This window comes from Prionailurus viverrinus, chromosome B1, assembly GCF_022837055.1.
Source record: "Prionailurus viverrinus isolate Anna chromosome B1, UM_Priviv_1.0, whole genome shotgun sequence".
Lineage (NCBI taxonomy): Eukaryota > Metazoa > Chordata > Mammalia > Carnivora > Felidae > Prionailurus > Prionailurus viverrinus.
Window position 1 is genome coordinate 79926942 of NC_062564.1, and position 11309 is coordinate 79938250.

The 11309-nt window shown below is 37.6% G+C and overlaps 1 protein-coding gene and 1 long non-coding RNA gene across 3 annotated transcripts in view; one reads left to right on the forward strand and one right to left on the reverse strand.

Moving 5' to 3' along the window:
* The window catches only part of TMEM184C (transmembrane protein 184C), a 33087-nt gene extending 26272 nt beyond the window's left edge, over positions 1-6815 (reverse strand). The window contains exon 1 of one of the 2 annotated variants that reach the window (XR_007151481.1): positions 6100-6815. Coding sequence is in view for 1 of the 2 variants with exons in the window: in XM_047855355.1 (XP_047711311.1) it covers positions 6100-6318 (219 nt within the window). In the remaining variant the exon portion in view is untranslated. The remainder of the gene's footprint in view (positions 1-6099) is intronic. The other variant, XM_047855355.1, reaches the window with a different exon arrangement.
* A 111-nt stretch (positions 6816-6926) lies between these two features.
* Positions 6927-10834, forward strand: LOC125163505 (uncharacterized). The gene is made up of 2 exons (XR_007151482.1): positions 6927-7112; positions 8362-10834. It is a non-coding gene; the product is annotated as an uncharacterized LOC125163505 (long non-coding RNA).
* The last annotated feature ends 475 nt before the right edge of the window (positions 10835-11309 follow it).

The following is an 11309-nucleotide window of genomic DNA, read 5'->3' on the forward strand; positions in this document are numbered from 1 at the left end:
CAAAAATAAAATAAACTTTGAAAAAAATAAATAAATAAAATAAATCCTCTGATATTAAAATGAAAGACCTAAATAAAATATTTTTTATTTCTAAAATTTAGATTTATGTAATTACTAATGAGGCCCAACATTTTCCAAATAACTAGTTGCTTGTTTTCTTCTTCAAAAAACAGCCTAGGGGCGCCTGGGTGCTCAGCCGGATAAGCACCAGACTCTTGATTTTGGCTCAGGTCATGACATCACAGTTCATGGGTTCAAGCCCCACATCGAGCTCCGTGCTGACAGTGTGGATCCTGCTTGAGATCCTCTCTCTCTCTCAAAAATGAATAAACCTAAAAAACAAAAAACCCCCCAAAACCAAAAAAACACCCTAGTCTATCTGTGCTTTTATGGAGGGAGGAGGATGATTTTTCCTTATGGCGTTGAGTATTTTTCCTTGTGAGGCCTTTGTAACAACGCTGTATACATTAAGAATATTAACATCAGATCATTTTCCCTTAGCTTGTTATTTGTCTTCTATATTTGATTATTGTGCTTGGGGATGTACAGAAGTTTTAAAAATTTTCCACAAGTTCTAAAAATCTTTTTATGGTCTATTCCTTTGCTTTTATGTTTGGAAAGTAAAAATTCTACCTGCATTTTCTGTGAATTTTACTGTTACACAACATGTTACTGAGTATTGCCTAATACTTTGCTAAGTTTTTTTTTTTTTTTTTTTTTGTATACATTATGTCTTTTAACTCTCTCATTTGGTAAGTATTGCCACAACCACTGTCCAAGCAAACAGTGTTAATACATGCTACCCCTCTTACATATAACAATATCAACTCAGGATACTACATTTTAAAAAGCTCTAATTTCTTTTTTTAGGTATCTGATCAATATTTTATCCTATAAAAACTCAATTTCTAAAAATACACTTTCAATTATCTCATCTTAAGGTAGAGTTGAAGTAATTCACTTACTTTCTGCCCAAAAAAAAAAAAAAAAAAAAAAAAAAATTGAACCTCTGTTCTGTCCGTGGGGCCCTAGAGAATGAATTTTATATTAACTTGTGAATTCACTCATCAAGGCAGGGGTATATTAATGCTAATGTTTTAAAGGAAAAAAGGTGGGCATTTAATTTTGGTACTTTTGGGATTTGAACAGCTAATTAAAATAGAGCTGAAGTCTACAACTTCTAGTTTTACTGTTTTGAACAAGATTTTTTTTCAACAGGGGTCAAAGATTAAAGAAGTAGAAAACAAAAGTATAGAGAACAAATGTCAAAAACCCATATATAATTTTTGACTTCCCCCAAACTTAACCACTAATAGCCTAATGTTGACCTTACTGGTAACATAAATAGTCCATTAACACATATTTTGTATGTTACATGTACTATATGCTGTATTCTTATAATAAAGTAAGCTAGAGAAAATGCTATTAAAAATCTTAAGAAAAAATACATTTACACTGTATTTATTGGCAAAACTGTGTATATGTGGACCTGCAGTTCATACCCATGCTGTTCAAGGGTCAACTATACAAAAAGTCTTAAACTCTGGATATTAATCAAAATAGTTAAGTGAAAAGTGAGTACATGCAGAAGAAGATCCTAAAAGGAATGTCTTTATAATCATTTTTCAGGGATTTTGGCTTGGTTCAGTTTCATTTATTTTTTTAAACGTTTATTTATTTATTTTGAGTGTGCACAAGCAGACATGAGTGGGGGAAGGACACAGAGAGGGGGAGAGAGAGAATCCCAAGCAGGCTCCACACTGTCAGTGCAGAGCTGAACCCAGGACTAGATCCCACGAACCATGGGATCATGACCTGAGCTGAAATCAAGAGGTGGATGCTCAAACGACTTAGCCACCCAGGCACCCCTGTTCAATTTCATTTAAAATTGAGTATAGATGGTCCCAGACTTACACAGTTCAATTTTTTGACTTTACATTGGTACAAAAGTGATATGCGGTAAGTGGAGACTATACTTTGAATTTTTATTTTTTCCTGAGTTTTTCGCTGTGTGATATGATACTATTCTGATGCTGGGCAGGGGCAGGGAGCTATAGCTCCAGGTCAACCACACAATCATGAGGGTAAACAACTGATATAGCTTCAACTTGTGATGGGGTTACATTCTGATAAACCTATCATAGTTGAAAATACCCTAAGTCCGAAACTGCATTTAATGCACTTAACCTGCCAAACATCATAGCTTAGTCTAGCCTACCTTAAACATACTCAGAATATTTATATTGGTCTACAGTTGGGAAAAATCATCTAACATACAGCTTACTTATAATAAAGTGTTGGATATCTCATAGCTCATGTAATTTAATGAATGCTATACTGAAAGTGAAAAACAGAATGGCTGTATGGGTACAGAATGGCTTTAAATGTATCAGATGTTTACCCTCATGGTTGCATGGTTGACTGAAAACTATGGCGTGCTGCCCCTGCCCAGCGTCATGAGAAGAACATTATACTACACAGCACTAATCCAGGAAAAGATCACAATTCAAAATCTGAAGTACAGTCTCTACTGAATGTACATTGCTTTCACACCATTGTAAAGTCAAAAGTTAAAACATCATAGTTGAGGGGTGCCTGGGTGGTTCAGTCAGTTGAGCGTCCGACTTTGGCTCGGGTCATGATCTCACGGTCCGTGAGTTCGAGCCCCGCGTCGGGCTCTGTGCTGATGGCTCAGAGCCTGGAGCCTGTTTCGGATTCTGTGTCTCCCTCTCTCTCTGCCCCTCCCCTGCTCATGCTCGGTCTCTCTCTGTCTCAGAAATAAATAAAACATTAAAAAAAAATTTTTTTTTTAAACATCATAGTTGAGACCCTTCTGCACCCATATAGCTATTGTTTTTCACTTTTACTACAGTATCCAATTACATGAGATATTCAACACTTTACTATAAAATATGCTGTTAGAGGATTTTGCCTCTATAAGCTAATGTAAGTGTTATGAGCAAGTTTAATGTAGGCTAGACTATGTCCCTATGATGCTTGGCAGGTTAAGTGCATTAAATGCATTTTTACTTATGATATTTTTAACATGATGGGTTTATCAGGATGTGATCCCACTGTAAACCAAGGAAGATCTGTATCCATTTTAATGATGACCTAAAATAGTAATAATACTAATAATAGCATATTCTAGATCTTCTCAATTATAAGGTGATAATGAAGAACAGTATTGCCAAGTAATTTTAATGCCCACATTTGTTTTTATAATCGCCTTAGTGCCAACTTGGTGGTAGACCTAAGAGAAAAATGATGTGCTTGTGACTAATAAAGGCCAAGCATCCTCAGTGTGCTCTAAAAAAGAAAGTTCTTTTCAAATGATCATAAAACAAGTGACTAGAGAACTGAGTCATTTCAGTATAGATACCAAATTAAAAAATACCTTGCATCATAGAGTTAGTACCATTTTTACATTGCAAGGGGTAGTTTCTTAAAACCATCATCTGTCCACATTAATGCCATTAATTTGAATCATTGGTTTTATAGCTGTTTTAATTTCTGAGGTACCTAAAAAGCTATATGCATAAGAAATTAAAGCTATTTTGGGTATCCACATATTTAAGTAATAAAATAAGTAAACATTAGGTATTTGTAGAAATCATTATTACCTTTATTTTAATTGACATTTATTTCTAAATTATTCACACTTGAGACACACTGATATGAGGCTATCATTTAACATTATTAAACTTATCAGCCATAAGCAGGGTTGTTTTGGTTCACAAGACAAGGCGGAGATAAGTAGCACAATTTTTCCCCCCTAAGGTAACTTGAAGTAGAAAAAGCCATTAAAGACAAGCATCCAGGAGTGGGTTAACTGAACCTGAACCAATTGAAAACATTTGGTTCAGAGTGCAATAAGAGTGTGCTCTGTGGGCCCAATCTTCCTGAGGGGAAGAGAGGAGAACTTACAGAAAGAGTAGCTACTCGGGGCATAAGTGCACATAAGGCAGGGTAAAATGACTGCAGAGTGAGTAGTGTGACATTATGTGTGCATTTCACTTACTTACCTTCCATTACACATGCTCAGCCAAGTAAGAGATAGAAATAATTTAAGGAGGGCATATGGTCATCTTGCCATTCCAATAAATGAGTACATGCCCCACCATGGGCATGGGATGGGCTCTTACAAACTTCTTGTTTTCTACAATCTCAGTTCCCACTGACTTCTCAGTGTGAGCATTGATTCTAGTGTTTAAAAGACAAATGTTTTTCATATAAACCTGTCCCTGAACATGCAAACAGTTTACACATCTCATTTTTACAGTTTTGTTTCTTCACTGCCAAGGATACTTAAAAGTCAGTTTTTCATCTCTATTTCTGCTATTCTGATTTGGGCCACAGTCATTGTAACTCAGGCACCCATGACCTCGTAACTACCATAAACAGCTTTCTAACTTTCCTTCACTTCCACTTTTCTATAGCTGGTAGTGGTCTTTTCAAGATGCCTGTTGGTTCATTTATTAGATCTTTTTTTAGTTTTTTCCATAGCCTTTTTTTTTTTTTTTTTTTTTTTGGTTGTACTGATCTCTACCACTAAGTTCCATGAAGGTGAGTGCTAGATTTCTATCTCTCACCATATAGAACACAAGCCTGATTTATCACTGGGATGAAGGAAACCTTGCAATTTTTAAACAGGGTAGCAAGGTGACATTCAAGTAAAAGACCTGAAGGACATAAAGGAATGAGAATACCATCTAGGGGAAGAGAATGCCATAAAGGGGGAGCATTTAATGTAAAGGTCCTAAGGCGATAACATACTCCCACATGTTAGAGCAAAGTCCCTGTGGTAGAAGCAAGGAATTGAGAAGAGAAAGTCAGAGGGGGATTGGGTGGGGTAGTGTCAGATTATGTTGGGCTGTAATGGCCAGAGTGAGGGATATTAGCTTTTAATCTGGACTCGGAGTGACTGGAAAACTTTGAGAAGAATAGGACTTGTTTTAATTTGATACTCTGGCTGGTGAATTGAGAATAGTTCAGGCAAGACATGAAGAGAATTTGGTTCAGGGTGTTTGCAGTAGAGATTGCAGATTAAATTTTTCCTTAAAAGTTGGCACTTAAAAACTATAGTTAACCAACAACTAAGAGAAGTCTTAAAGTAGGTTGATACTACACATATTATTAGCCTTAAAAGTAGTTCCTACACCACACTCCAAAAAAATACTTCAAAGAAATACTTATTTGTAATAAAATGTCTGTACTTGAATTCTGGTTGATAAATCATGAGAAACCTAAATATCTAACAAAGAGGAAATATTTAACGTAGTGGAATATTATATGAACATTAAAAATAACTACATGGGCTATGCCAATATGGGAAAGTCAACAAAATATAACTTAGTGAACATACAGGAAACAAATGCATATTAAAATGCATTTTTGTTTAATTATGTAAAAACATTTCCATAACAAAAAGCCTAAACTAGCTGTTGTCTCACCATTGCTCTTATAAAATAGGTGTTGCTAAATAAAAGTACTTGCTGGTTTTTATTAACTTAGAATTTAAAATTCATTATACAATTTTTATAAAGTACCTATCTTAGTTGAGTATTTGCCTTGGGGTTTTCCAGTTTGTAGTACTTTACTGATGTCATAATAAGAATATGACATCAAAAAATATACAAGGGACTTTTGCAAAATCTTTATTGGTTAAGAGCTAATTTCTAAGTAAAAACAAACAACAAAGTTAAACCAACTAGAACCCTTTAATTCAGGAAGCTAGTTAAATGCTAATAAAATTCAATACATGGTTTTCAAGGTAGTCCAGTATCTGAACAGATCAGATTTCAGCAATAAAATTATCTTACTTTCAGGGAATTGATGGGATACTTGCAAAAGAGTGCTCTTCTAAGCAGCAATCTTAATATATTCTATTTTCTCGACTTGGCCCTCCTTCCACCTGCAGCACGCTTTGAAAACCAGTGAACAAGAAACTAGACAGGTTTATGAACTAAGACTGGGCTCATTTACATGCCCTGATTTTCAGGATATCAAGTTTGGGGCATCTAGGGTAAAAATGGGCAACCTTAGACGAGCAGGACGGTAGAAGAAAGGGTAGAGGCCAATGGTGAAACACCCTCTTACCTCCAGCTTCTGTAATTCCCACACGCATAGGGGAACCGCAACCACTATGGACACCAGGTAGATGACAACCGCTAAAGGTCGAATCCACTGTCTCCAATTCCTCCAGGTACAAGTGCAAGGCATGTTTCCGCATAAATCAGCTCCCAATGGCAAGGAAAAAGAGCTCGACAGAGATTGTAATGGGGAGCCCTGTTCTTTGGTTGTTTTGTCAACTCGCATGCTACAGAGAAACAGCTGTTGGGCGACTTTACCAGCAGCTCGAGCCGCCTCCTCGGCCCGCGTTGTGCTTTCTGCTGCTACTGCTGCCGCAACTGCGGCCGCTCAGGGTGCTACCAGGGAGCAGTGCGGGCAGCATCCTTTCTTCCCCACACCGCATCTACCCAGTTTTCGGTGGTGGAATACCCGGGCGGAGCCGCTGCCCTCACCTGGGTATCGCCCAGAGCACCGCCTGCACCATGGCCTCGAGGTGAGCGGCGCCGACCAGGACCGGCCCCTAAAGACCCTGCATACAGTTCGGTTCTGCCCCGCCGCTGCCTGCCCACTTGCTCTTTTCTTGGGCGGTTGAGCTTTCTCCCTCCCGCGTCTGCAGGCGTCTCTTCGCCCGATTTCGCTGGCAGATTGGAGGTGAGGACTCAAACCTGCCGGCCCCAGGATTTCCTCACTCACTCCCACGGGACATCCCCACAACGGAACCCAAAGCCAACCCAGGGCTTCCGTTTCCGCCCCCGCCGTCTGAGGTTGCTGATTCGTCGACAGCTCCAAACTGGGCCCGCCCCATCCGCCTCACTTTACACTCTCTGATTGGTCATTTTCGGGGGGAGGGGCTGTAGAGAGGCGTAGCAAGGTTAGGAGGTTGGTAGGAGAGGAGATGGTTAGGAATTGTTGGAGTTGGTACTGGTTGCCCCAAAGGCCCGTGAACAGGATTCTGGAAGCTGTAAGAATTGATGGGGAACACTTGAGGGACACCTGCTATGTTCTTCTGCTGACTGTATTCCAGCATTAAGAAAGACTGGGTAAGACCTTATAACTGAGCCATTTATTTGCATAGAAATTTCCGGTTCTCTCTGTGAGTGGACAGGGGAGCGGGTGGAATACGAGAAGAATGGAAAGCGTCCTCCTAGTTTTCTATCAGTTGCTAGAAACTACGGGAGGGCTACTTAATTATTTCTGGATTTTGCAGAAAATTCTAAAGGTAGCTGAATTTTAGAAGCAACTGCAAATACTGAATATCCTTTCCGCATTTAGAACTCGTGTGAAAAACTCATACATTTAAGTTCCAAAAGGTTTTGACGTTCCAACTGACAGCTTTTAGCTAAACCTATACAACAAATGGCAAATAGGATCTTAAAGCCTTTTAAAACCAACAAAGCAAACAAATATCTAACTTCTCAATTAGATATACAAATGTGTCCTCTATTATAATTCTCATGTTCTGAGGGGCAGGCATTGTACTAAATTCTTCACCTACATTATATCAGTTAATCTAAATCCACAAAAGTAGGCAGTTCTCCATGTTACAGATGAAAAAAAAAAGTTTCAAGTGGTTAAGTAATTTGCCTTTGTTCATTGAGCTAGTTAGTGGTAGAGCTGAAATTCCAACTTTGGTCTCTTGATTCCAAAGGCACTGCTAAGCATTTGACTTGTCAGACACACCTGCCACCTGAGAGTTTCTGACTCATGACTGTGGACAAGAAGGCCTCAGTCTGAGTACACCTAGCCTAGAATTCTAACAGAGGCATTGAGGGAATGTTATCTTCCCCAGTGTCATCTGCCCTGGCCAAAGTCTAGAGCTGCATTTCTGCATCCATACTCCAGTCTTTAACATCTCCATTTTCCAACCTGGCCTCTTTTAATACAAACTGCTTTCTCAAAGGGAAATAGACCTTTTGTTTCTTCTTCCTAAGGGTAATCTACAAAATCAAAATAATTGTGTATTTCCTGATCATTAAATTTATGCATATTCCAGTGTTAAATTTCAGAAAATAGAAGAATATAGAAGAGAAAAGTAACCCTTGCTCTACAATCAAGTATAACCACTACTTACTTTTTTGATTCACAATGTATCTTCCTTGGATATACTGCATACGTAGATTGTCTCTATGCTTTCAGTCACAGTCATTGCCACCTTTAATAGTCTTCCTCATTCTTTCCCAGGGGCAAACCTTGTTCAACCTAATTTGTGAAAACTTTCTTGATTTTGTTCCCTGTATCCTTATGGCATTCATGTTGTGTTTTAATTACTTATTTGCCTGTCTTTCCTAGGAGCAAGCTAAAGTTGTAGAACTATCAGAATAAAGTAAGAGATGGAAGAGACCAGAATGTCAGATGGACAAGTAGTTTTGCACACCAGTTTGTGAACTGGGGTTCATCTATGGTGAAGTTGCTACAGATCAGCAGAGAAATAAGAAAAAAATATAGTGAGTTTTTCATTTAGTTAAACTTACTCTTAATGATTGTGCATTATATTGAAATTGTTCATTCTATTTCTTTTATCCAGTGACAGTTATAGAGTAGTTATTTTCTAAATAATTTTCTTTGAAGAAATATTTGTTTCTAACTTTATCTGCTCCCATTTGGTTTATTTTATTTCTGAAATTTTTCTTGGTCCACGAGATCCTAAAGTCTAGCAATTACTGAGATAGAGAATGGCCACCAATTTCAGCAATCATAATGCTGGTGTGATTCTAGTCTACTTACTTTATCTGCTATATGTATTCTCTGTATTCTTTCTGGATATGACTTAGTCTAAGCCTGAGGGTGGATCTGAGCTTGATGGTGTTTGGAAGATAAGAAGTGGTTGTAACTGGCAGATGGTACTAGACCCCAAAGTAAGACATTATTCATTCTTGATGCAGTTTATATAGATGAAATGAAGTTTCTGTTTGTTACTGTATTACATGAAAATAGGTAGATGGAATTTTGCCATCCATGGAGAATATGTTTGTGTTAGTCTGACTTAAAATAATAAGTTAATAAAATTCACTTTGAGGGAATGTGGGAGGTGGGCACTGCTGTCAACCTTTTGGTATGTGTCTTCACATCTCTCTATACAAATATCCCTTGGTGGTTTTAAAATATGGCTATGACTTCTTTGATGTCCTTCCCATAAAAAGATATACTTTGTGTCTTCTCCTCTTAAATCTGGATGGGCTTATGATTGATTTATACAAGAGAATATAGAGAAAGTGATCATAGTCACCATATGTGACTGAAGTCACCATATGTGACCATATGATCTGAAGTCACCACTTCAGAGGCTAGGTCATAAAAGGCCATGCAGTCTGTTGAAACCCTTGCTTTTGCAGCTCTCAGCCATCATGTAAGAAGTCTGACTACCTGAGTCCCATGTGCTGTGAAAAGCCCAGGGCAATAGGGAGACCCCTTGAATGTACTCTGATTGACAGTCACAGCTGAGCCCAGCCCTCCAGTTAGCCTAGGTGCCAGATATGAGAATGGAGAAGCAGATTCCAGCTCTCAGCCATTTAGTTACCCTTCAGCCTTTTCAGCCTTCCCAGCTGAGGACATAGACTTGTGGACCAAAGTGAGCCTTTCCTGCTCTGTCTTGTCCTAATTCCTGACCTGAAGAATCCACGATTTTAATAGAATGGAAAACAAGACACAGACTGGGAGAAATATTTGCAAAAAAAAAAAAAATACATCTGATAAAGGACTGTTATCCAAAAATGTTTAAAGAACTGTTAAAACTCAACAATAAGAAAACAAAAGCTCGTTTAAAAAATGGGCCAACACCTTTACAGACCTCACTAAAGAAGATATACAGATGTAAAATAAGTATATGCCAAGATGCGCCACATCATATGCCATCAGGGAAATGCAAAGTGAAAAAAAAAAAATGACTTACCACTACACATCTCTTAGAATGGCCTAAATCTAGAAATTGACAACACCAAATGCTAGTGAAGATGTGAAGCAAAAGGAATTCTCATACATTGCTAGTGGGAACACAAAATGGTACAGCCACTTTGGAAGATAATTTGGAAGTTTCTTATAAAATGAAATATACTCTTACCATGTGATCCAGCAATTGAATTCTTTACTATTTACCCAAAGGAGGTGAAACCTTATGTCCACACAGAAACCTGCACATTGATGTTTATAGCACCTTTATGCATAATTGCCAAAACTTAGAAGCAACCAAGATGTTTTTCATTAAATAAATGGATTAATACACAATGGTACATTCAGACTACAGAATATTATTTAGCACTAAAACGAATTGAGTTACCATGCTATGAAAAGACATGGAGGAACCTTAAATGAATACTACTAAGCTGAAAAGGCTACACACTGTGATTCCAAATATGTGACATTCTGGAAAAGACAAACTATAGAGACAGTAAAAAAAAAAAGTCAATGGCTCCCAGACGGGGACAAGGGAGAGATGAATGAACAGAGTATAGAGGATTTTTAGAGCAATGAAAATACTCTATAATGTTAATGAATGTATGTCATTATGCTTTTGTCCAAATCCATAGAATGTGTAACACCAAGAATGAACCCTAAGGTAAGCTGTGGATTTTGGGTGATTTTGATGTGTCAGTGTAGATTCATCCTTGATAAAAAATGTACAATGCTGGTGGACAATACTGGTAATGGGGAGGCTATGCATGTGTGGAGGGGCTAGGGATTATATAGGAATTATCTGTATCTTTCAATTTTGTTTTAAATATGAAACTGCTCTGAAAAAACAATAAAGTTAAAGTCTTAAAAAGAATTCATAAGCATAATAAAAATGATTATTTTACTTCTCTGTGTAGGGTTGTTACGCATCTTTTCCAGTGAGTAGATAACTGAAACCCACTCTCTTGTCTCCATATTTATGTGCACTCTATCTATTGGAAAAAGGCTTCTTGCTTAGAGTGATTTTTTTTTCTTTTTTTTTCTTTTTTTGCCTAGAGCTGACTTTGAGCCTTCATAAGGTGTCTAGGGTTTTCTTTTTTAGGAGTATGTTGCCTTCAGAATTTGAGATTATGCTAACCAATGAAAGAGTTAAGTGAGTGTTAGATTTAAAGGTTGCAAATGTAGGGAAGGGATATGAGCAGGTCTTTACATTATGCTTGATTTTGTAATGTACCATCTCTTCTCCCCTAAATGGGAGGGAAAATGGTCTACTATGTACCAAATGAATGGGGAAGAAAATATAAGTGGAACTAGCTATAATATCCAACTTAAAATCTGAACTTTGAGTA